This window comes from Amborella trichopoda, chromosome 3 (genome assembly GCF_054954075.1).
Source record: "Amborella trichopoda isolate Santa Cruz 75 chromosome 3, AtrichopodaSantaCruz75HAP2 v2.0, whole genome shotgun sequence".
Classification (NCBI taxonomy): domain Eukaryota; kingdom Viridiplantae; phylum Streptophyta; class Magnoliopsida; order Amborellales; family Amborellaceae; genus Amborella; species Amborella trichopoda.
Genome location: NC_142338.1, coordinates 46,103,355 through 46,130,688, shown reverse-complemented (window position 1 = coordinate 46,130,688; position 27,334 = coordinate 46,103,355). Strand labels below are relative to the sequence as shown.

Sequence of the window (27,334 nt, the reverse complement as noted above, 5' to 3'; positions counted from 1 at the left end):
TATAAACGTCTGCATAAAGAGATGGAAGAGAAGGGATGAAATTAATTGGTGTCCAAGTACCAGGTGAAAGAATTTAAAAAATGAGAAAATAGATTTATTTAGGGATAAATGAGTTAAAGAGGGAAAATGGAACTCAGAACATGAGGTCAATATTATGTGGAATGAGATAGCGGACAATATTAAGAAAGTGGAAAATGAAGTTTTAGGAGAAACTAGAGGGAAAAGAAATTCTGATACGAAAATTTGGTGGCGGAGTGATGAGGTGCAAAAGGCCACTAGTGAAAAATGATCATGTTATACAACTTGGCAATGTAGTAGAAATTATCCAAACTTAGAAGAATATAAAAAAGAAAAGTATACAATGAAACCATTTATCTTTAGTACAAGGTGGTCACAATTAATCTTGACCATTAGATGGTTGCATTTATTCTATTGACCAAGCTCAAACTTCAAAAGAAATTTTCTAGAACTTTGTGATACTCAAGCTATTAGATTTCACATCGAATGGTTGTAAGTAATTGTTACCTCTTGTATCAAAGGTAAATGGTCTCATTGTATACAATCCTATATAAAAATGCTAAACAAATAGTAAGTAAGGCTAAACTTTAAGGCATGTAATAATTTATACAATAAACTAGGATAAAAAAAGGTGAAAAAGATGTCTTTAAATTAGCAAAAATTAGAGAGAGAAAATGTAGGGATCTAGACCATATTAAATGCATTAAGAGTGATGATCAAAAGGCCTTGGTGAAGGGTGAAGAGGTCAACGAAAGGTGGAGAGTTTATTTTAAAAAATTATTAAAGGATAAATACAATATGAACAAAACAGTAGAAGGAACCAATAGCATCAATGAAGGTAGAGATCATAAATATATTCGTAGGATCAGAATATCAGAAGTGAAAGAAGCTTTGAAGAGGGTAAAGATAGAAAAGGTTTTAGGACCAGATGGTACTCGATAGCGGCCTAGAAGTGCATTAGGGAGATCGACATTGACTAGCTAACCAAGATGTTCAACAACGTGTTGAGAACAAATAAAATGGCCGATGAATGGAAGAAAGTATTGTGTTACCTATTCACTAGAACAAAGGATACATACAAAATTGTGCGAACTACTGAGGGATTAAACTTATCAGCCACACTATGAAGCTGTGGGAGAGAGTGATTGAGTATTTTCTATTCTATTCAATCTTTCTCTTTCATCTATTTTGTCTAGATCCCCTTTAGTATTTTTGTTAGTATTAATCCTAAGATTCATATCAGTTTACTAATGCATGAAATATGTATATTAGAAAATCAATTCAGTTTTAAATCAGGGAGGTCAACAATTAAGGTTATTTTTCTACTTAGGCAACTGACTGAGAAGTTTAGAACAAAGGGATAAGAACTCTACAAGGTCTCTATTGATCTAGAGAAAACTTATGATAGAGTACCTTGAGATTTAATTAGGTGGGTGTTGGAAAGAAAGGAGTCTCTACATACTGCATTGACTTGATGAGAGATATGGACAATGGAGCACTAACTATTGTGCGAACAAAGAGACGAGTGAGTTTTCAGTGACAATATGTCTACATCAGAGGTCAGCGTTGAGCCCATACCTTTGTCTTAATTATGAACGACCTAACTAAGCACTTACAAGATGAGGTACCATGGTGTATGTTGTTTGCGGTCGATATAGTTTGATCAATGCAAGTTTATTAATAATAAGAGTAGAGACAATGAAGTAGTTAAGATCGATGGCTAAGAAATACCAAAAAGAACGTATTTTTGATATCTCGGGTCCGTAATTCAAGAAAAGGCGGTTGGGGAAGATGTCGCACATAGAATTAGAGCTTGGTGAGCGAAGTGAGATGTGCATCTAGAGTTTTATGCGAACGCCGCATACGAAGCTGAAGGGGAAGCTCAATAGGATAGCTGTGAGACCAGCTTTGCTTTATGAGGCAGAATGTTAGGCTGTCAAGAAGCAACATACCCATAGGAAGAGTAGTTGAATACATTCGAGAAAACTTAGGTGTGGCTCCAATAGGCACTAAGATAAGAGAAAGTAGATTTAGGTGGGCTAGCCATGTGTAGCACAAACCCAGTACGACACCTGTTAGGAGGTGCGAGTTAGTTCAAGGCTCAAAAAGGGTAAGGGGTAGGCCCAAAAAGACATGGTTGGAACTAATGAGAAAATATGGGGACTTATGGCCACACTAAGGGTATAGCCCTTGATAGAGCAGAATGACAGACTAGGATTTGTATAGCCAACCCCAAATAGTTGGGAAAAAGTTCTGATGATGATGATCTTCATAAATTAGGGCTCACAAAATAAAGAGAATTTAGGTTTCAAAACTTTCAAGCTTTAAATATGAAACATTCGAAGGAAAAAAAAAAGATGTTACCTGAAATTTTTAGATTTGATCTTAGGGTTTCAGATAGAATTTTAGGGCTCACACAATATAATTCTAGGTTTTCAGATCTGATCTTAGGGTTCATGCATCTATTTTGAAATTTTGATAACCAATTTGAGAGTGAAAAGGGAAGATTTTAATCTGGTTTTTAAGAGAGGAGTAGGCAGAAGAGTACTTATAGAAAGAAGAAAGATTTTACATTGAGATAGAAAAGACTAGCGTTTGTAGTAAAAGAAAGAATTGGAATTTGGAATCAAGAATGAAACGAAGTAGAATCAAAGGTTTAGATTTGAGAGGGTATGTAGGGAAAGAAAAAGTAAATTTAAAATCAAGAAGAGAAACGACTAGTAAGGAAGGGATAGGTTGGTGGGGTCCCTCGTCCCTTCAAGGGTTTATTGTAGCCTCCTTTTACAATATAATCACCCAACCTCCTACTTTCCTTCCCAATCCCACATCGGTGCTTTCTCAAGCATGGCAAACTATAGCACCTCCCAATGTGCAAACATTCAACTGGATTGCTGGCTCCCACAAGGCACTAACTGTCGATCACCTACAAAAGAAAGGGATTCCTATTCCCAATAGGTGCAGCATGTGTTTCTGCGAGGAGGAATCCAACACCCACCTCTTCCTCCACTATAAGTTTGCACACGACCTTTGGAGTCTCCTGCTGCAACTCTTTGGTGTCCACTAGGTAACACCACCAACGGTCAAAGATCTACTGGATTCGAATTACGCCTCACACTGGTCAAAAGCGGGAAGAATTCTATGGAAGGCAACAGTGGCAGCAACCATTTGTATGCTTTGGAAAGAAAGAAACGCCATAATATTTCAAGGAAAGGTCAGCCTAGCCCCAACTCTCTTTCAAAAGGTTACATCCTTAATAACCTTTTGGGTGTCAAACCACCCCCTCTTCAAGGGTATCCCAACGAATTCCTTCCTAATTCAATGGGAGAATATTCTTTTACACAAACCAAAGAAAAAGAAAATATCAAGTGTCTGGAAACCTCCCCCTCAAGGAGCAATCAAACTTAACTTTGATGGGTGCTCCTAGGGAAACTCCGATCATGCAGGTGCGGGTGGTGTCTTTAAAAGCACCAACACAACATCCTTTTCACCTACTCAAAATACCTTGGCATCCAAGATTCACAGTATGCTGAATCATTGGCCCTCCTTAAAGACCTGCAAAGCTTCGATCAATCTTGGGGACAAAACCTAATATTGGAGGGTGATGCCTGAAATATCATTACTTGGGCCTCTAGGATAGGCACTCCTCACTGGTATCTTGCACCTCTTTATGGCGAGACTGTACACCCTAGCAGGGATATGCCCGTCTCATGGATGCATACATCGAGGACGTCAAACGAGCTCACAGATCTACTGGCGAAGGACGGAGCCAAAGCCCATGAAGAAGACTAGGCCCCTAACTTTTTTTGCATTGGGCTGGTCACAAAGAATCCTCCTAGGAGAACACTTGTCTTTGAACAGGCAATTTATTTTTTGTGCTTCTTTGTAAACTAATTGTATACTTTGTAAAGGGACTTACTTATAACTCCATTTTGTATAGGGTTTGTAGACCTATTCTTTTTTGCCGAGAGTCCCGGCTAGTAGGGCACTCTCCGACTAACCCTTACTTGTACCTTCTCTCCTACAGCAATACAAAAGTTGACATTTCAAAAAAAAAAAAACGACTAGAACCATGAAGGGAAAGAAGAAATAGGGTTTAGATTTGAGAGGATTTATAGTGAAAGAAAGATAGGATTTAGATATTAAAAGAGAAAAGGCCATAATCAAGAAAGGAAAGAAATAGTTAAATGTCACCTTTTGATGAAAGCCTCCTAGACCAATCTTCAGCCAACAAGCTCTGATACCATAAAAAATGAAGATGGAGATTATGGAAAAGTGTAGGAGAGGAGAGGGATTAGCAATAGATTGCCCAAGACAAAGATTAACCATTGTGTTCTTCGATGCCTTTATGTTAGCAAGACAAATAATGCCCAAGGCATTAGTATAAATAAATAAATAAAACCAATATAAATGTCTTTTGCACCAGTATGTCCCTGCACGTCATATCCTTAATAGGACAGACCAACAAAAAATGTACTAGACTAAACCAATGCCAAATAGTTGCCAATATTGTTGAAAAAAAACATTTAAATCTCCTTCACTAGTATTGAGTTAACCCTTGAATTGGCCTTGTAAGAACTATCCCATTAATCTTGCATCATAAACTAAAGTCTTCATGTCTTGAAGATGCAATATAGCACGTAATAGCTCCATGGGGAGTTCCTCCCTTACAAGTTGCGATGTTCTAAAAAATGGTTCAATGAAGCGGATTGTCCACCTAAAGATCCGGTAAGGTTTGGTCAGATCGTTGATGCAGATCATCGAATCAGCTATCCAGTAGAGTTGAGAAAAGCAAAAATAAACTAAATGTTATATAAATTAATGTGTCAATATAATATCAAATACTCGACGCAGCAAAGTCGGTAAGGATCGTGGCTACTAACGTTGAGGTTTAGGGTTCATACCCCTACTTTGGCTCTCCCTTTTAATGTAGTAATAAAATGAACCCCCAAACTTTCCTAGAGATCCTTTTCCTCAGTCCTTTCCCAATTCAAAAAATTCATAAGGTTCCATCCTAGAGAGGGATCTAGAGTGAGATTCTGGTCTGATTTGTGGATAGGCCTCTCCTCTAAGAGAGGTGTTCCCTACCCTCTACTCTCTGGCTCAAAACAAAGAATCCTCTCTTGCCGAGGAAATGGTCCTCACAGAGGGACGTAGAGTATGGAACCCTTCCTTCCGAAGGAATCTTACTGATGAGGAAACCTACCACTTCCAGTCACTCTCGACCTCCCTCCACTCCATTTTCACCTCGCCTCAGGGAAGTGATGCTATCATCTGGACTCTAGCTCCCTCTGGTATCTTTTCGATAACATCTTTCTACAAAAGCTTAACTCTACCCCCAACTTTTCCGCCAAATCCAACAGCAATTCAATCCAAAGTATGGGCCACCATGGCTCCACCAAAAGTCCAAACTTTCAACTGGCTTGCTTGCTTACATAGAGCTCTTACAGTAGACCAACTACAAAAGAGAGGAATCCTGATCCCCAATAGGTGTGCCTTATGCCTGTGTGAGGAGGAAACGAACCAACATTTGTTCATTCACTGTGACTATACTTTTGACCTTTGGGGCCAAGTGTTGCAACTTTTGGCATCAAATGGGTCACCCCTCCTTCAGTCAAGGCTTTGATCTCCTATGATCTAGACTCATGTTGGCCGAAGACAGGAAGGTTGTTATGGAAGGCAACAGTTGCTGCAACCATATGGTCAATTTGGTTGGAAAGAAACTCTAGAATTTTCAAAGAAACAAAACTTCACACACCAGCTCTATTACACGAGACAATTTCTCTAGTTGCCTTTTGGGCTTCTAACCACAAGGTTTTTTCAGGGATCCCTGAAAGTTTTTTCCTCACCCATTGGATAAATGTCTTTCATCACCAACCGAGATTGGTAACCAGACCTTATAACTGGCAACCACCACCCCAAGGATATATCAAACTAAACTTCGACGGGTGCTCCCTAGGGAACCCTGGCGCAGTAGGGGCTGGGGGGGTCTTTCGCGACCACCAAAGCAATGTCCTCCTGGCGATTTCAGAATACATAGGCAGAAAGGATTCCCTTCATGTCGAAGCTCTTTCCCTTTTAATAGGCATAAAACTTTTCAATCCTTCTTGGGGCCTACCCCTGATAGTGGAAGGAGACTCAAAAAATGTTATTTCCTGGGCAAGGACAACGAGCTCACCACCGTGGTACCTAGCCTCAATTTTTGACGAAATTGATCATATAGTCAGGGATATGGACGTCTCCTGGAGGCATATATGGAGGACGTCCAAAGACAACCCAGATCACTTGGCGAAAGAGGGAGCTCGAAGTCAAGGCCAAGGACAAGCGCAACCTGGGTCCGACTCCTTTTTTGCTCAGGATCAGTGGCACACGACTTAATATGGCGCGGTTTTTGGTTTTTTGTCTCGCTGTGTTTTTGTAAAAGCTTCATGTAAATCGATGTAACTGGGTAACTCTATAAGCCCACTTTGTACATGTTAGGTTAGCACATTTTTTACTGAGTCACCCTTTGTTAGGGTGATTTTGGACTCTCACTTACTTGTAATACTCTCCAATGTAATACTCCTCCAGCAATACAACACATATATAAAAACAAAAAAACAAAATTAATGCATTTTAACCACATGAATGCTTAGAGTGGGGTTTGAACTTACAACCAAGTGCAAAGACCCCAAGCATACTACCCATAAAGGCTATTTAGACTACATTTCATATGTTTCCGCTATTATATACTAAATTATACAGAATTGCCCAATCTGAACCTCGATGCAGATCGGGAAGCAGTGGAACTACAGCAGTTCCTTAGTTAAACCAGACACCAAAGTTGTCCTTAGGAAACACAACTTATATCTCCTAAACAAAATCATAAGTATGAGATAACTTGGTTCACTCATGAATGAAAACTGTCCAAATCTAGAGATACATTTCCTTCACTACATTAGCCTCAATGTGTCAATTGACATCAATCCCCATGTATGCACATTTTTCGAATAAATGACAAGCAAAATCCAATACACTAATACGACTCAGGAAGATGCCCCAAAAAAAAGATAAGTAACCTCGTTGAATGTATTCTAAGTTGAGTTAGTATCTGTACACAAATCAAGAGGGTGTAGTTTCCGAGGGCTAAAATGGTGTTTTATAGATTTCTCTTAGCCCTTATGGGAATCTTGGAACCACGTACAGGCATATCTCATTCTATACCTTTTATGGAATATTTCAGAACCCATTAAAATGAAACCGCTCAAGTTCATCTATGATGGCTAAAATACCATGTTACAATGAGCAAGGCCATAGAAGAACAATAGGAATGAGGAGAGATGCAAGTAACATTTTCAAGAAGAATGGAGCCTAAAATGCCAATTGGCAATTACAGAATGATATAATTGACCATATGTGTATTACAGGTATCCATTAAAATAAGGTGCGGTTTGTATAGAGCCTAAGCTCTAAACAATCAAATTAGAACCTACCTTCAAATAGTGCCGAGAAATGTAGTTTCAATATTGGAAATCTTTGTGATAGCCTTAAAATATATTTTTATATTTATTTATAAAATTTAAAGCTTAAAAAATAGTGTAGATCGACAGATCTATGAAAACTTGAAAATTGACGATCCAAAAATGCGTTACAAAATACACTATTTCCAAAACTTGAAATCCATTTTTTTACTCATGTCCATACTTCTTGATGTCAAGATGATCAATTTGAAGATATTTGGGCATCAAAACAACCTCTTCTAGTGAAATTTTTGAGGTAAGCTCAAAATTGATTGTTTAGAGCCTCGGCTCTATATAAACTTTTCCCTTAAAATAAAAACCATACATATGCATGTTACAGAATTCATTTTTCTAAAAATGATATAGAGTGGCTTCTTCGTTGTTGGATAATGTGCATTTCAACATGCTATGTTTTTTCTAGTTAACAACACATAACAAGGAATGTTAGAAAAATTTTCTTCATAAAATACACAAAGCTTCAAAACCAACAAGCAGAAAAAACCAAGTCATCTTTTGTAGTTTTCTCTTAATGCTTGGAAATACTTTCTGTGAGACAAACATCAAACTTTATAAAGGAATATAATCCAAAAATATATTAAAGACCACTTGAGAATTTGTATCCTTTGCAGCACCATAGTTTTGAAAATGAAAAGATCAATCTCTAGAAGTGCCACTAAATCTTTATTACCTTAAACATTAAACCACGTTTTCCAGATTCAATATGGTCACCATAGCGAATGCCAACAAAATGTGAAACTTCATATTCACCCGATGGAATCTTAGAGTCCTCCTTTGGGTTCCCATCAGATTGCAAACCCCTTGAAGGTGCTTTTTCCACTCCTGAGGGGCAATATTGCTTGCATAGTTTCTCCCATGCCTTAAGTAACTCAAAAAATTCTTCCGCTGACTCATTTCTGACCTAAGAAATCGACAACTATAAACTCAATATCATTGGGAAAGAATGCATTTGCACTCTAACTTGCCAATTTAAGAACAGCCAGCCAATTAACGCGTGTGTACCTCTGTTTCTGGGTGATTTAGTTTCAGGCTTTGACAAGCAGATTCATTCAGATCAAGAGCCCATCTCTACATAATGGAAATTGAAAAGTTACATAGAACTAAAGTTACATAAAACTAGTACAGAATCTTATTGCAATTTCTGAATATCAATAAGGAGAAATTAAAATATTAAAAAGGGAGCAAATGTTGCTAAAGAGAAACTTACAGTCACAAGATTCACACCGGAAAGTTTAGCACCAAGGGATAATCCAGTGGACATTCCACCACAACCACAAAATAAATCCAGTAGTGTTAGCTCCGTTCTTTCTGGTTCATTACTCCTAGATGCCTTCCTTGTACTAGACTTACTCGCTATATCACTAACACAGCCAGTTTCAGTACAAACTGATGACAAAGAATCACTATTCCCATTTGAAGTCTCTGAAGTCATTTCAAAAAACCTGAATGAAGTCATGACGATGAAAAGACAAGAATACTCAAACATATTCGTATAGATATAACAAGCCATGACAAATCAGGAAATATTAGGGTAAACATTGATCAGGATCCCTGAGTAGACATTTACATGAATTAAACTAGGGATCAGCAACCTAAAAGCTATCAAGGATAACTGAGAAGGTAAATAAACAAGGACATGTATATTTTTTCTTTTAAGAAAAATGATGCAGAATAGTGATGGAAACAAAGTTGCCAAATTGTAGAAATTTTAAGAAATAAACACAACCCTAATCAGAATTTGTAGGGAATGAAATCCTTGGAAAAAAAAAAAAAAAGCAAAACACTAATCTAGAATATGCCCTTTCATACGTATAGGCAAGCAGAGAGAATTTGTTCCCTGCTGTCAAGACTTGAAAATCATCATTTCCACACCAATAGGTGATCTCTAAGGTGTAAGGTCAATCGTCCTCCAATACCAAAGAAGGCAACTTTTGTTCTAGTGCTCTAACAGGGCAGTACCATTTTGTTTGTGGTTCCCTTTGGGCCTTTATGACTTCTTAACTCTCGTGCAACCAGTCATATGACAGGGAATGTAACGTTACAATCCTCGTAAAGGTTTTCTGGAAGGAACCTAGTCCTCTACACTGTCATCAGTTCTAAACTCAGTATTTGCAGGGTAAGCTCAATTACTATGCCTTTACTTGAAGTGTCCATATTGTTTGTTCCCAGTTCACGAAGAATATTAATTTTGTTTATCAATTAGTTTATTGAAATCACTAGTTTGTTTATTTGTGATGACTACTTGATGTTCAAAATCTTGATAAGAAACCTGAATAGGAGATTTTGTAAGTGGATTGCTTTCTCGAGCCTGGTACTCGATGTTTGTCAGCATGTAATACATGTCATAGATGTCTAGTATTTGGGGCCAAAACTCCAGTATGGCCCCCATATATTCATGCAAGTAATTTTCTACGAAAAGTTTGAACTTTTAGCATTAGTTATTTCTCATTCATTTATGTATAAATAAAATTACATTTAAAAAACTGATCACGATGCAAAATTAATGTACAAATATGTCAATAATCAGCAAGAGAAGACCGCTCATAGAGCCATCAAGGTGTGGGGCAACTAAAATTATGGATATATAGATACCTTTCTCTACCTAATAGAATTTGTCAGAATATTACCTTCCCGCCAATTGTGTGCAAATCACACAAGGATCTTGCAACACTTGAAGATCATCATCATTATCATCGTAGCCTTATCGCAACTATTTGGGGTAGGCATCTCGCAGCTCTAGAAGATCTCATCAAATATATTGGCTACTCTGGACATCATGTGGCTTCTCTACTCACCCATGAAATACAAAATTGCATGAGGCGCCATCAATAATGACATGGTTCCAATTTGATGCAAGTCCAGCAACAATTGTGAGGCTTGACCTCATAGGATTCACAAAATTTGCCAAACAGAGAAAAGTGGACAGCATTTCACTTAAGGGAAAGCAAAAGACAACCCTTTCTCCAACGGGCCCATGGTTTCCTTTGGAGTAGCCATCAGATCTTAACAACTTCTGCAGGCAGTGTTACCCCGGTAGTCCAGCATTCAACTCGTGTCATATGTCGACAGTTCAAAGCTCTCAACAACTCCAGATCCCGATAATATACAGTTTTCTTAAGGCTGGGATCGAACTCAAGACCTCTTATATAGATGTTAAAGGCTATATCACTCCACCAATTCTAGTTAGTGAATAAATATGAAAATAAAATTTTGTATATCTACTTCAAAAATGAATTATTTTATTCACTAATAATAAGCGTACAAAGGTGTCTAGCTGTAACCGCTTTTAAGCTGAAGTAATAGAAACCTTCAACACATACTGGACAGTGACACTCGTTACTGTGTCCATGTAACACTACATGGACGTAGTTTATGCAAGTTGTTTGGGTGCATTTCAAGGGGTGACTCCTCACAATGGACATCAAATGCCAGTAAACATCTGCCCCTAAAAAGCCCCAAAATCCTTTCTTAAGGCCTGCTAGATTTAGATTAACGTAGTTTTGACTCTTCCCTTGAGTTAAGTCAATGTAGAATCCCTCGAAGTTTTGCCTATTCCATTCAGTCGATACCAACTAAATTGTTACTGCAACACTAACTCACCAAGAAACAAGGCCATATTTAGGGGCTGACATGGAATATCATTGTTGTAGTACAGAGTTTGTCAAGGATGGACAGATAAAAAGGGTCATTTGATTTATGCCTACTAGAAATGGACGCATGTGATTAGGACTCTATTATGGACTTAGTGGCTCCTTGAGAAGAATACACCTATGGACCAATATTATGCTTTCGAGCACTTCTTGCAGTCTTAGGGCTAGGACTTTACTCATGTTCTCAGGTGTCACTTTTGTATATGATTTTATGGGTATTGTTGATTAGGCTGATCGGCCAAAAGTCCTCATTTTTTTTTATTGACCTATTAGAGGAAGGTTATGAAAGTGGAAATCATCCGCTGGTACAGTACTACTTGAGAGTGGAATTCCAAGAGCAATGTCATGAACTTATCCTCGAGCATATCCAGTGCTCAAAAAGTCAGATGTGTCTGCAAAGGCGGTTTATGGGCCTGGCCGCCTTGGCCAGGCACACGACAAACAAGGACAGGTTAGGCCCACAAGGAGTTCTTAAGCAAGGGTTGAGTGCCTACTTTCTTCCTTGGCTTGCCCGCATCAAGGCGCAACCTAGATGCAAGATGCCTAGGAAGCCCGCTTAGGTGTTTTGGCCTTCCGGCACTGAGATGGATGGGCGGCCGAATTTCGAACATTGAGCACATCCAAGACATCTTGAAGGAATGTAGGTGGATAACCATCAAATCTCTATGCTCTATCTCTCCAATGCAAAGACTACCTATTTCCTCGTCTGCTTCGAAGGATCATTCATCCATGTATGCTCTCTCTCCACACACACATTCATATATGTATATGTATATATATATATATATATATATATATATATATATATATATATATATATATATATATACATGTACGTCTATGGATATGCATATGTATGTGTATATATATATATATGTCGATATGTATGTATGTATATGATTGATTTATATAACAGAAGGTAAAGTCACACCTCAATACCCCATCAGGAAACACAGTTCCAGCATAGCAAATCCCAATGATAGCTAAAAAGTATATTTGCCTCTAATCATGAAATTTGGAGGTCGAAAAATGGTGTAAATCTTACAGATCTATGGAAACTTGAAAATGGAAATGAAAAAGGCTTAGCGAGGTAGGGAGACAAGGTGAGGAGGAGAAATCGAGGGGGGGAGAGGGGGACATGGGGGAGGGGGGGGGGGGGGGGGGGGGGAAGGCCCTCTATAAGTGGGGAGAACATGAGCTCAAGGGTGTGTTTGTTGGGAAAAACGTTTCGCTCCAAGAGCCAAACCTTCGCCCACTTTGTAGTGTTTCTATATTGATGAGTTAACTAGGCATATATAACATGAGGTACTGTGGCATATGTTGTTCGCGAATGACATAGCTTTGATTGATGCGATTAGAGGCAGCATCAACCCAAAGTTAGAACTTTGGAGGGATGCTCTAGAATCTAAAGGTTTTTTTTAAAAATTAGTCGAGCTAAGATAGAAATATATAGAATGCAAATTTAGTAATAATAGGAGTAGAAACAAAGAAGTAGTTAAGATTGATGGCCAAGAATACCTAAAATAGGTTATTAACGATACCTTGGGTTGCTAATCCAAGAGAATTGACAGATTGAGGAAGATTTCGTACATAAAATTAGAGCTATATGGGCGAAGTGGAGATGTGCATCCGATTTTTATGTGATTGCCACATACCAATAAAACTGAAGGAGAAGTTCTACATTACAGTTGTAAGACCAGCCATGTTTTATAGTACAGAATGTTGGCGGATAAGAAACAACATATCCATAGAATGAGCATAACTGAGATGAGGGTCTTGAGATGGATGAGTGTCAAGACAAGAAATGATAGAATTTGGAATGAATATATTCGAGGGAACTTAGGTCAGTTAGGTGTGGCTTCAAAATGCGATAAGATAAGGGAAAGTAGACTTAAGCCGTTTGGCCATGTGCAACGTACACTTGATACAACACCGGTTAGGAGAAGCAATTTGGTCTAAGTGGAAGGCTCTAAAAGGGCAAGAGGGAAGCCCAAAAGGACATGGATGAAAGTGGTGAATGGTGACATATAGTCTTACTGAGGGTACAGCCTAGATAGAGTAGAATGGCATAACGAAATTCAAGTAACAGACCCAAATAATTGGGATAAGGCTCGAATGATGATGAAATAAGTAAGGTTTTACTTCCATCAAAACTTTACGAGCATTTGTCTCTCATACACCCAATAGAAAGACCCATCTTGCACCAGCTTCTTTGTCTTAGCTTCATCATCCTCATCCTCACTCTATCTCTCTTCCCCTCTCTGGTCTCCATTTTCTTCTCTATCGAAGGATCAAACACTACCACTTCTCTCTCTCAAAACTCTTCCTCATAACTCTTTCACAATAGTCCTCTCTCTCTCTCTCTCATATATATATATATATATATATCATGCCACAAATATTCTTGTGGGCATTGTCCCTATGATGCCTTGTACAATATACATACACTAGCCATTTTTCTTATCACTTGGTGCCAGAAGGTTCTAGAGTAATCTAGTAAACTCATGAGAGTTCAAATGGGTTTCTAGATGTATCCTAAGGGAAGGGTAGTATGGAATGCTCTAGAACATTGTAGAGGCTAGAAGGTTCCTAGCCGTCGGATGTTTGCCAAGTGTAATAATCTTGACCGTTGGTTGTAAGGCCTAGTGCCTATATAAGGGGGAGGACCCTCATTTGTAACACACATCAGAAGAGTGAGGACCTTAGACCTTGTAAGCTCTTGAGCATTAGTGAAATACAAAACTCTTCCTATTCTATTGTGTCCCTCTTGTGTCTGTGTGTGGCTGCTCTCTTTTGTGTGTGCATACTTATGTTATTCATGCTAGCGTGTGTGGGTGGTACGCACTATTGGCAATCACTTCGTGCTGGTTGGTGCACATTTGTGTTCTTGGTTGGGAAGGTTGACTCGTCCCTGACGAACTGAGGTGCGAGTGCCACACGGTCAAAGTGTGGGGCTTCAACTAGCATCGTGACAAGCGGCAATCTTCCTCACACCATCAATGTAAGCTTAATTGAACACATCTTTTTCAATGTTTTTCTTCTCTCTCATCCCTTTCCCCATTACCATTCACCTCTCTAGGCTCCTGCAAACTTTCTTTCCTAATTTCTAAACAAGAAACCTATTAAGTCTGCGTATTTTGGGTGGCTAATTCTTTACCCAATTTCTCTCTTTCTTTCTCTAGCCTTCATGCTTTTGCATTTTTGGAGAATGGTTGGGTTTGAAGAGAGAAACGAGACTTCAAAAGCGAGAAAAACAGTTCCTTCTCAACTTAAGCATGTCCTTTTGGCTTCCTGCTCTACAAAGAGGCCAGCAATTGAGGACAATGCTAAAGTACCACTGGTTCAACAAAACAACAAGCAAAGGGGAGCAGCACTAGGTAATTTAAATAATCAATGATGGGAATACTGGGTATTCTCCTAATTTTTCACATAAAGTTTGATGTGGGTTTTCAGCATCTAGAAGAAACCTATTTGGGCTTGAGAGTTTGATTGATTGGTGATTGATAGAATTGCTATGAGTGTTGTTTGCGTGGTTTGCATTCAAATTAATTTGACTTCAAGGAAACCATATATTCCTCTAATTAAGGTAAGTTTTAATTTGGATTTTATGTTTATTATGCAAAACTTTTTGGGCTTTAGGTATTTGATTAATTGATTTTGTGTCATGGAACTAATTTTTATTTGGTTTAATGAGTTAATAATATGAGTATTCCTTTTATAATTGTTTTTCTCTCTTTCCTTTTATTGTTGATGAAAACTTATTTAGGAGATTGTATTATGCGGTTATTTGCTTATATAATTTGATATCTTTAAAACTGGGTTTATTCTAGGGTTATTTTTTTAAAACTGGGTTTTTTTTTTACTCAATTGGTTGAAATTTATGAGGACCATCCTATGCAGAATAAGTTACTCTTGCGTTTTTGTAGTTTACTCTTGCAGAGATCTGAGGTTTAACTTTGTTATAATTGTTCCAAAAGGCAGGCCGCCCATTGCTTAGGTGGGTCCAGAGGGCCTGGGCACCTCGCCTAGGCCTAGGTGGCCTGCCCCTCAGCAGCTGCCCAAGGGTGGAAATGCCCCTCATTGAGAGGTGTTTAAGGGTTGTTTTAGAAAAATAAGAGGGGAAAAAGGTGGGTTAGATTCATTTCAAAACTAAACCACATTAGAGCCCATTTTAAAAAGAGAAAAACCTCAAAAACTAGATTTTTGTGATTTCCATGTGATTTCCTAGATTTTAGGGGTTCTTTCTACTGGGCCGCCTAGGTTCTAGGCGCTAGGTAGCCTGGACCCCCCACCCCCCAGCCGTCTAGGCGCCGCCCAGCTTTTTTTGGAACACTGTTTGTTATGCTGCTGTTGAAATGGCATTATCTCTTATTGGAGAATAGAAAGCTGTGAAATTGAAACTTTAACTTACCTCATTATGTATCTGAAAAGACCATACTTGAATAAATCGAGATGTTTGCCATATTATTTGGAAGTTGTAAGTTTTAGCTATGACCTTGTAAGACATTTGCTGGTATTATGTTGTTATTTCCCAAATGTTTTTAATTGATGGTTGGAGCTCTGTTTCTAAATTTCATGGGAATCTGTGCACTTTCATTATAATTTGAAATTCTCATATTAACTGCAACTCAAGTTCAACTTTAATTCTCATTTGGTCGTTTGAATCCTGAGCATGCAGCTCTCTAGTTTTGCAACACGCTGCCCAACCCTCTCTCTTTCCATTTACTCACTTGCTGAAATATCGAATTTTAGGATGAAAATTTTGATGCATGTACAGAAAATTGTGTTGATAGTTGTTCCTCTTTCTCTCTCATACATCTTGATTGTTAATTTTAGTCTTACATGTCTCCTTCTTAGAAGAAATATTGGCCTCATATCACTAAAAAATTGAATGAACGGTTAAAACTTGATTACTCACAACTCTCCGAAAGCCAAACGTTCCTGGATCAATCAAACTTGGGTACCCAGTCTTCCTAAGAGGGCTAAATTGAATTCTCGTAGTCTCTTGAAGCCTAATACTCCAACCTTTGAAGTCGACACACTTGATCCCAAGCAATGAGGTGGAATTTGTGTCCCTCACTAATGCATACTTTCCAAAATTGACTTCCGATAAGGGTTTGCAGTGGGTTATTGCTTGTTGAGATCTGATAGATGCCAAGGAATATGTTTGTAAGCCAGGAGAACTGTGAAGCTATGTGAGGTTGTAGCTCTGTGAGAGCAAGGGCCAAAGCCTTAAAAAATATCCACACGGCATGTACACATAACAGCAGCATCACTGAAAAGCTGACCGACAGAGGGACACATGTACATGTGCATAGAGAGAGCTCTCTTTGTACTGTGGTAGGAGTGCTAAACTTGCTCTTAAAAGGGGGATTGAAATCCACATTCTAGGATCATGGTCCCATCATTTATTGTCCAACTTTGACAAGCCAATCATGAGCCCTAGAAATGAGACTATGGGTCATGGATCTTTGTTTATCGGATAAGAAAATAGTACTGCATCATGGTTTCTGGGGCGAATAAAGTGCCCTTAATGTCTCTTATTTTGACTCAATGGTACCAGTCCCCTCCTAGCATATTTTATTTTGGTATTAAAAAAGTTTCTTTGATTTCGAAATATTTTTTTAGAATGTTAAAATATTATTTTTGTTTGTAATTTTTATTAAAAAAGTATTTCTGAAATTTCAGAACTTAAAATAATACATGTGGGACTAAGGATCCAGCCCCACATGTATGTGTTTTGTTTTTAAAGTGTGGGGACCATGTGGCCCCACCCAGTGGGCCACGCCCCATTTTTTTAAAACAATTTTGGCCATACCACCTTTTAAGGAAAAGGGGGACCACACCACCTTTTATGCAAAATAGGGGAGCAAGACACTTTCATGCAAGAAGGGGGTGCACGCCACCTTTTTAGCTAAAAGGTGGCACACCCAAAATTTCTAAATATAAGGCTCCATGCCATTCTTTTAGGAAGTAGGGGCACACCCCACTTTCTTGATGTGTTCAAAATTTGAATAAGATAATATAGGAAAGCTTTTATTTTAAATAAGATTTGATTTGCTTTTCTAATGGGATTTATTTAAAATTCAGATCTTGAGAGATCTAGATAGTGTTTAAATTTGATTGTATTTTCAAATTTAAATAGGAGTTGGATTGGGTCAAAGTATAAAAGGATAAGGTTTCTATCTTTCCATCAAAAAGTATGATGGCTGATTTTTTGGATGGATGGCTTTGATTAAATCTCTCTCAACCCATAGATTCTTATTTATCCTAACTGTCTAGCTAGAAACTGAATAAGACAATACTTAGAAGGAATCCTATTAAATTAGGATCTAGAATTCTTTCTATAAAAGTTTGAACCTTTTAAAACTACTAGATCCTCTATCTCTCTCATGCCCCAATAGATCCTCTCTTTCTCTCTTATACCCAAAATTCTCTCCCTTTATTTTTTAAACGCCACCCTCTCTTAACCATAGGGAGGCACGCCAACTCTCTCTCTCTTCTATATTTTGTCTTAAAGAAAAGTATAGGTAGTGTTATAGAGAAACACTAGAGCAAGCGTTTGTTGTATTTTGAAGAAAGAAGAGAAAAGCCTAGCTTAGAGAGAGATCAACCCACAGATTCAACTCTAATTTATTCCTATAAGGTTTGTAGAAACCTTAGTTTATTTTTGAGCTCTCTAAAACCCCCAAAAAAAAGTATTGTCTATAAAGCTTCCTTATCTCAGAATTTTCAACAATACCTTAAGGAGTAAAATTGCGTCATTGGTCAGGGAATCAAGTGTCGGGTGTACCAAGACCTAATAGAGTAACTCCAAGCATCTTCCAGTAAGCCTTCCTAGCAGTTTTAATTAATTTTTAATGCTATTTCCTATTTTCGGGTAAATTTTCATGAACGTATTTTGCGCTAAAAAACATAGTAGAAGTTAGTTTAAATATCCTGGATAGTTTCTATTTCTCTTAGCAGCAAAAATAAAGATTCTAGGTTGTATCTAGGGCACTATTTTAATTTAGAGTAACATATTGTGGTCTATGTAAGTGAAATTCAGTTATTTGAAAAAAAGTAAAAGAAATTTTTTTTTTAATTTAATACCTTGAGTTCTACATAGCCACACCTTTCATTGGTGTCAAAGCCTCTATTTTTTTTATGCCATTTTTTTTTTTTTGGGTCCAAAAAACATGATTTCAAAAGGTTTCCTATATTAAGTTTAAAAGTTTTGATGGGAAGAATTATACTAGTTGGAAAGGAAAAATAGGTTATGTCCTCTTTGTAGGAATTAGCCAAATGCTTACTGATGACCTGCCACCTGTTCCAAGTGGAAATGCTTATGAAAGGCAAGCCGTAAGAGATGCTTATGCTCAGTGGGAGAGTAAAAACACTCTAGCAAAGCATGTGCTACATATGGCCATGGATGACACCCATACTCTTGAGTATAAGCACCTAAAGACTGCAAAGGAGATACATGAACGATTTGAGACTGATTATGCATCACCTTCTCTCACTAAAAAGATAATGGCTATGAAACAATACCCAGATTTAAGATGAAGGAAGGAGGAAAATTAACTGAGCATATAGAGCAATTTAGAGTTTTAGTTTGTGAACTCGAGGCTGCACAAGTTAAGCAGAATGAAAATATACAAATCTTCCAGTGGCTAATTCTAAGCTGAGCTCATGGGAACTTCATTTGAGGCCTTACTGCAAGGGAGAGCATGCCAAAGTTGGACGAGATCATCACCAAACTTAAAGCCGAGGAAGAAAGGAGATTATCTCGCAATACTTCAGCCTTGAATGACTCTGTAAATCTAGTAAACCTTAAACCTGACTCTAGTTCACTCAAGAAGAAGAAAGGCAAAGAAAGAACAAGAACAAAATGAATGAGAATCAAAAAGGGCAAAAGGGGTCTAAGAAGAAAAAGGATTTTAAGAATATCCAGTGTTATAACTGCAAGAAATTTGGGCACATTGCTAAGTATTGCAAAACACCCAAGAATGCAAATCCTAAGGGCAATAGGGAGCATGCTTGTGGTCCTTGAGACCATGCTAGCTGACCCTAAAGTAAGGTCATATTGTTTTGACTCAAGGTGCACTGCCCATGCATCAAACGCCAAGGATAGATATAGAAATTTCAAGCTTGTTGCCCCTAGGGAACAGTATATCTATATGGGTAGGAATCAAAAGACTGAAATTCTAGGTATTGGAGATTTCATCCTTCAACTTGAGAATAGCAAAAGCATGGTCCTAAAGCAAATTCTTTATGCTCCTGAGATGAGGATGAGTTTAGTTTTGGTCGCTAAATTGGCTAAGGCTAGTGACTCTACTATTTTTTCTGGTAATAAGGTAGAGGTGAAATATGGAGATCATGAATGGTCATCTTCTAGATGGTTTATTTTCAATGGCAATAAAGGATTTCATTCCTATGTCTCGTGTTATAATGATAACAATGATGATGCGTAGATATACCACATGAGAGCCTAGGGCACATAAATCCTAAAAGGATGGAGAGATTAAAGAGAGAGGCATTATTAAGTAATCTAAATGGAGATTTAACCAGAGTCTGTGAATCATGTGTTCAAAGAAAGCTGGTTAACAAATTCTTTGTAGAAGCTCAGAAAGCTACTAACATATTACAGGTTGTCCATAGTGATATTTGTGGACTTATGAATGGGACCAGTAAGGGCCGTAAGAAGTACTTTATCACCTTTATAGATGATCACCCCCATTTGGCCATGTCTATCTATAAGTGAAAAGTCCAAAGCCCTAAACTAGTTCAAAGAGTATAACGCCGAGGTAGAAACCCAAACAAACCAGAAAATTAAAGTCCTTAGATCTAATAAGGGGTGGAGAATATTCCGCACGACTATTTAAAGAATTATGTATTAAGCATGGTATTATATATCAGTATACTATACCGCACACTCAACAAAAGGGTAACTGAGAGTCGGAATAGGACCGTAATGGAAATGGTGAGGAGTATGATGAGACATGCTAAGCTCTCCCTCGATTTTTGGGGAGAAGTTATTCTGCTAACAAACTATATCCTTAATCGGACTCCCACAAAAGTTGTCCCACTAACTTCTTATGAGATTTTCACTAGTTGTGCTGCATCCCTTGATCACCTCAGAGTATGGGGATGCATGCCCATGTCCTAATACCCCATCAAAATAGGACAAAATTAGATCCTAAAATTGTTCAGTCCATCTTCATAAGATACCCACCACATAGTAAGGGATACCATTTTTATAATCTTGTCTTTCTATCACTTACCCTTTAGGCCTATCTTCATTTTCCCCACCACCCTCCTACTGATATCTTCTTGAAAACGTCCCTCTCAATTTTTAAAATCGAGGCACTCTTAATTTGTGTTAGTTGTCCCCTCCTTATTCCCTTTAGTTCCCTCCTCATTTTCGCAATGGCACATCCTCCCCATATTTTTCTAACCACCTCTCTCTAAAACATCGAAAAGAGGCATAAGCAAAAGAATTTTATTTTTCCAGTTTTGTAGTCCTTTTTTCTATATGATTCCACAAACACCATCTTGATGCCAAACTCTCAAGAGAAAAGATATTTCCGATGCTTACTCAACAAAAAGATATTTCCAATTTTTTATATCATTTTCCATTTTCCCAAATGTTATTATGCTCGTACACTCCACTAGAATCTGTTAAAAAAATAGAAAATTACGTAATGAAGTTCTCCTCAATGGACACAAGTCATTGGCTTCACAAGCCTTTCATCCATTAAAAAGGGAACCCAACACAAGTTAAAAAAATTTCTAGAAGAATGTCCATGAACCCATGAGGATGGCAGCTGTCCTACATGAAATTTAAGAATGCCATTTTCTTGGATATCTCAAGCCATCATGTGTATACTATTGGATTTAGTGGCAAAATATTTGATCTCAAATATGGGCCTATGTGAAGCCAATCTCATCGTTGTTGCTTCTCTATGCATAACAATTGAGCCAGTTATACTATTAATGAGTAAAAGAGTTAATTATCAAATAATATATATATATATATATATATATATATGCATGTGTATATACATGTGGAAGTGTGTGCCTAAGCATTTATGCATGCAGGCACAAATTTTTCATTGGATGTATTGCAATCTTGTTTGTGTACATGACTGGCCAGGTTTTTGCATGCATAACACATGCATATAAAAATCAATCCATGTTTGTACTAATACTTCACTTTAAAATATAGATACATATTCATTGATGCCAAAATTTCTCCATCAATATATTTAACAAAAAAGCATGGCCACAAAAGGAAAGAGAAGACAATTGATAGTGAAACAGTACCATCAACTTTTATCACGTTATCTAAAAAACAAACAGTAAATTACATTCTAACTTACCAGATAGTATATTAGAAAATGTTGAATATGGTATGGAGTAGCTCATATCATAATAAAAATCACAAGGTGGAATGGACTTCCTTTTGGCCAAATTTACCTGATACAAGATCAATATACTTTTAATACACCCAAAAGGAATGAAAACGAAATGCCAAGATCAAGATTACAAAGATGAGCCCTGAACTCTTGAAGTTAAAGTCAAAAAAGGAATCACCAACATCTAAAAACTTTTTCATGCGTGAGAGATAATCTTAAGTTATGATACTTTATACAGATCCATACATTTGGTGTTACTTGTACAATCTTGATTTTGGAGACGATGCAATCCAGTAAATTGTCATTTTTTAGATCAGAGTAAAATATACGCTTCTTGTCATGCTGAGAAGCCAAGCCTTGTATAACCTGAGAAAGAGGCACAAACACAATCAAGCATGAATAATAGAATTGATAAATAGAGTGGTAAACACTTCAGGTCAACACCAACCATCACATGAACTAGGAGCTGGCCAGGTCCATATTTTTTTTTTCTGCACAATGGGACACATATTTTGGCCTTGTGCATATTATTATTTTATGTTTATATGATAAAGTGCACATGCGTCAAAATTTAGGGGTTCACCACACGTACAAAAATTTAAAGAAAAAATGTATCAACAAAGTCAGCCATCCAGAAACCCAAAGTCAATCTGGTGCATCCATTCTATACAATTCCACATACCAGAGTAAAGGACCGTCTACACGCACACGCACACACACCAAAAGATATTATGCTCCCGCGGGAGTATATTGTCCATTTACTCCCTCAGTTAAAACCCCATATAAGATTAATTTTAGGACCCCAAAATGTGGGGATGTAACCTCTACAACCCATAGACTAACCTCAATTAAAAAATAAATAAAAATTCTAATTTCACCATCTATAGATTTGAAAAAGAAAAATTAAAATTCTCAAGATTGAATAGAGACCATCCAATTTTTCCAGGATGAAATCTAAGTGTTCAAAAACTCATTTTTTTATTTTGAGAATAATCATCTAGTGATTACTAGATGGATCCCAAATTTTCAAATTGAAAAAATCCTCCCAAGTAGGTCCTCTGATCGAGGGAGCAGATGTACAATATGCTCCCACAAGAGCATAGTATATGCTCTCTCTCTCTCTCTCTCTCTCTCTCTCTCTCTCTCTCTCTCTCTCTCTCTCTCTCTCTCTCTCTCTCTCTCTCTCTCTCGATATATATATATATATATATATATATGAACAACCTAAAAAACGCCTATAGGCGAAATGCCATAATATTTCGCCTCCATCACGGACTTGTTATGTTCATGGCGGTTTATTGAATGGACCTGCAATGGATGGCGCCATATGTGTGGTTCCGCGTGAATTTTTGGACCACCACGGACCTAGTATGTTTATGACAGTACCTGCCACAAAAATGCTAGATCCATGGGGTTCGAAAACGCACGCCATCCGATTTTTTCGGACGGCAATTGGCCTATGGGAGAAATCATTGTAGCATTTCACCCATAGGCGTTGCGTAGATGCTTCCATATATATAATAAATACACACACACACATACACACACACACACACACACACACACACACATATATATATATATATATATTGACTTTCATATGTCCACTATTCCAAACACCATCTCAGGGTTTACTTGTGTGACCCCATAATTTTGCATAGTTTCTGGAACCTATCAAAGAAGATAGTGAAAAAATTTCAAAAAAAAAAGGAATAAAGAGAAAAATAGAAAATGTTTTTCTGATGCATGAGATAAAATAGTTAATGAGGACTATCAATTTTGATTGTCTTTTTGATGTTTTTTTTGCGTTTGTTTTTTTTTGTGCGGGGGGTTGTCTTGCAATATCTAGGGTTAGATGAGCTCAAAATCCTTTTCAGGTAATTTTAAGACTATCTACAAATTTGTTGTCAGACAAATGCCCCTATGATGGTTTTTTTGAAAGGGTTGTGAAGTGTGGAAATATTGAACATAGCACATGTAATCTTTTTACACACACACACACAAATATATAAGAGATGTTGTACCCACTTGCTGATGAAATAGTACCAGTCTAACAGTGCGATACTGTTTGGTTTTTAGTTTTTAATTTGGTTTTTAGTTTTTTAATAAATCCAGTTAAATGGACACTGTTTGGCATTTATTTTTTTAATAAATCCAGTTGAACATGTGCACCTAACATAGGCGCACCAAAAGAATAAAACAAAATAATTTGCAAATAACAATGAGCAATATACCCCTGCCCCTATTGATGAACATTATAGGAGTATTTTGTTCCTTTGTTGTGCACATTATATTTTTTATTTGTTTAGTGCAAGTCTAGCACACATACCCCAAAATTTCAGGCCTATTAGATTGATGAAAAAATTTAAAATTCAAAAATAAAAAAATGAACAATATTGCTAGTTATCAAATCCAGCCATATTCAATCTAGGCCATTGGCCTGATGCCCCGACCCACTGGGTCCAATCTCGGACCACCTGACCCAATAAGCAGGCCTATTAACAAAACATGTAAAAAGGGAAAAAGCATAGTCAACATTCTCACAGTATCTGCAGCCCTGAAAAACCATTGGGCATTGAAATATTGTATTCCATCCATTGTCTCAAAGAACTCCAAGATTCTACCAATGTAGTTGGGTCCTCCCTTCTGGCCCTAAAAGAAATACAGAGCTCATTACAACTTGACACATTTAGTGACAACTCTAGCTCATGAGATACAAATTCAAAAATAGAATAGCAAACTTGGGTTCTCTCTAGGTCGTGAGATACAAATTCAAAAACAGAACAGCAAACTTGGGTTCTCTTTTCTAATTGTCAAATCAGAACTGATTTTCTATATCCAACTTCTTTTCTATTTCCAACCTCTTATGTTCTATACAACTTAGTTCATCAGAGTACCAACTTTCAAATACATATCTTACATTTGTCATTAACATGGGCTGGCATTACAAGCAGTTGCACATAAGAAACCAAAATATTTTAGATCACAATGGACCAACATCATTTACCTTCACATAGGCGGTGTCACCTAGATTAAATTTATGCCCACAAATATCAGCTTGCAAGTAATGACATCTCACATCCAAAATAAGTTCATCAGAATCCCTGTAAGTATGACTCCTAAGCATCACAGGAACTCGAGTCCAAATAAATGGAGCAGCAAAAGGATAAGATAAGATGACTGACAATTTAAAAGGGAAGAAGACTGACTTACATTGACCAATTTTTCTTGGAATTTCTGCCACTTTTCTGAAGAAAACCAAAAAGTGGAAATTAGTAACTAACAAATGGAATATGCACTAATTTTAATAATGTATCGCCAATATTTCTATGTTTTATAACAAAATGATAATGCCCATCCGGTAAGAGACTCCTCAAAATTATTAAACTGCCAGAGCTTCACATGAATTCCAAAAGTTAACTTGGAAGCATGGTCACAGTAATAAGCTATTTATAGTTGAAAGTGTGAATTATGGTATTCATCAAGTATGCATGGTTCAATACCATTGAAGCCACAGAAAGACTTCAGAATATGAATAAACCACTTCTGATGCACAGATGCGTGGAAATGAGCTCCATAGGCATACATGATGATATTCAAATGCTTCAAAAACATGTGAAAAAACACTTAACACCATGTTCTTTCTTTTGATAAATCCACAAAACCGAATCTCAAAATGGAATGGCAATACCTGAAGATCTTTCTCTCTCTGGAAAAGATTTCACAAAACACTTTTTTTTTTCTCTCTCTCTCTCTCGATAGATCAACAAAACCCAATTTCAAAAAGGAATGGCAACTCCTCAACATCATTATACAAGAAAATCACAGAATGGAATATCAAAAAGTCTCTCTCTTACAGCCAAGAGAACATCATACCTCGACATTATAACGCCATGGCCATCTGTTGTGTGCTTCCTCCAAGTCGACCGGAGCCCCAATCAACCTGCATTCCTCATTTGTCACTTTCTCACCCACTTTCTGCTTCTTCACTCTCCTCTGATAGACCTCACACACAGAATCAGGGGATGAATCTACCTTAACAGAACTGTCAGTGCTCAAAGATCTCCTATTTTTCCCTGATTTTTCAGAGCACAAAACAATTCTGGGTGACCTTCTGAGAGCTTTCTTGTAATCCATTGAAGATACGTGCCCTAAATTTGGCAAAGAAAGTGCTGTACCAGAATGCTCAACGCTCGAAGACAGCTTATTTTGCCCAAAATTTTCAAAGTATGACGCATTTCTAGGCGACCTTCTTAACTCTTTCTTGCTCTCCATTGAAGAGCCATGCCCTACATTTGGCAAAGAAGTTTCTTTAACTGAACCATCAGTGCTCAAAGAAGGCTTAGTTTGCCCTATATTTAGAGATCTAGACAACATTCTAGGCGACCTTCTTAACTCTTTCTTGCTCTCCATTGAATAGCCATGCCCTACATTTGGCAAAGAAGTTTCTTTAATTGAACCATCAGTGCTCAAAGAAGGCTTAGTTTGCCCTATATTTAGAGATCTAGACAACATTCTAGGCGACCTTCTTAGCTCTTTCTTGCCCTCCATTGAAGAACCACACGACACATTTGGCAAAGAAGTTTCTTCAACTGAAACATCAGTGCTCAAAGAAGCCATAGTTTGCCCTATATTTGCGGACCATGAAACCATTCTAGGTGACCTTCTGAGCTCTTTCTTGCCCTCCATTGAAGAACCACTCCCTACATTTGGCAAAGAAGCTTCTTTAACTAAACCATCAGTCCTTGAAGAAGGCATAGTTTGCCCCATATTTGCAGAGCTTGAAACCATTCTAGGTGACCTTCTTAGCAATTTACAGTCAACCCTAGAAGAACCATGGCCTACATTTGGAGAAGACGTTTCCTTAACTGAATTATCAGTGCTTGAAGAAAGCACAGGTCGCCACATATTTGCAGAGCTTGACGCCATTCTAGGCGACCTTCTGAGATCTTTCTTGCCCTCCATTGAAGAACCATGCCCTAAACTGGGCAAATGAGTTTCTTTAACTGAACCACCAAAGCTCGAAGAAGGCAAAGTTTGCCCCATATTTGCAGAGCTTGACACCATTCTAGGCGATCTTCTGAGCATTGCAGAGCTTGACGCCATTCCAGGCGATCTTCTAAGCACTTTACGGTCCTCCATTGAAGAAACTTGCCCTAATCTTGAAGAAACGGGGGCAAAGTTTTGCCCTAGAAAAGGGCAGTGACGCCGGGACTCTCTCAGTCGCAGTGGATGCAGCTGAGGAGAGCGCGCGCAATATGAATATGCCAGGTTGGATATATACGTGCGGGGTACTCACGCGTGGAAATTTGGCATATAACGCTTATCGTTTGAGTTAGTAGACGAGATGTCGAATGGACGGTTCGAATAAGGAGAGATATGATCGTACGGTTGTAGTTTAATGACAGCTTGTTAAAGTGCACTGCGGTGTTGGCTAAGGCGGGGCCTATCTCTTGAACTTTTATGGTTTCAGTTTCTATAGGGCTGCAGCCCTTTTTATTCAAGTTGGGCTGCGGCTGTGTGCACCGTTGATCTATATGGACGGTACAGATTCTTTGTGTTACTTAAAGGACGAGGATCCCCGGTATCCATTGTCCTTTCCTAAATTTCCTTTGGTTTGCCCTCTCTTTCTCTCTCTAGCTCCCAAGTTGTTTTGTTTGCCCTCTCTTTCTCTCTCTAGCTCCCAAGTTGTTTTGTTTGCCCTCTCTTTCTCTCACTAGCGCCCAAGTTGTTTCACCAAATTTGTGTCACCTTC

The 27,334-nt window shown here is 37.8% G+C and overlaps 1 protein-coding gene across 18 annotated transcripts in view; it reads right to left on the bottom strand.

Annotated features, from left to right (window-relative positions):
* The window catches only part of LOC18443907 (DNA (cytosine-5)-methyltransferase CMT3), a 53,375-nt gene extending 26,550 nt beyond the window's left edge, over window positions 1-26,825 (bottom strand). For 8 of the 18 annotated variants that reach the window (XR_016051330.1, XR_016051331.1, XR_016051332.1 and 5 more), the window contains exons 1-9: window positions 25,456-26,825; window positions 24,793-24,827; window positions 24,587-24,683; window positions 24,124-24,231; window positions 21,826-21,945; window positions 21,544-21,640; window positions 8,740-8,954; window positions 8,535-8,600; window positions 8,203-8,433 (exon numbers count right to left, since the gene is read on the bottom strand). Coding sequence is in view for 7 of the 18 variants with exons in the window: in XM_020673304.2 (XP_020528963.2) it covers window positions 8,203-8,433; window positions 8,535-8,600; window positions 8,740-8,954; window positions 21,544-21,640; window positions 21,826-21,945; window positions 24,124-24,231; window positions 24,587-24,683; window positions 24,793-24,827; window positions 25,456-26,721 (2,235 nt within the window). In the remaining 11 variants the exon portion in view is untranslated. Of the gene's footprint in view, window positions 1-8,202; window positions 8,434-8,534; window positions 8,601-8,739; window positions 8,975-21,543; window positions 21,641-21,825; window positions 21,946-24,123; window positions 24,232-24,586; window positions 24,684-24,792; window positions 24,828-25,455 lie in introns of all 18 variants that reach the window. The other 10 variants (XR_016051335.1, XR_016051338.1, XR_016051339.1 and 7 more) reach the window with 3 other exon arrangements.
* Window positions 26,826-27,334: the final 509 nt, after the last annotated feature.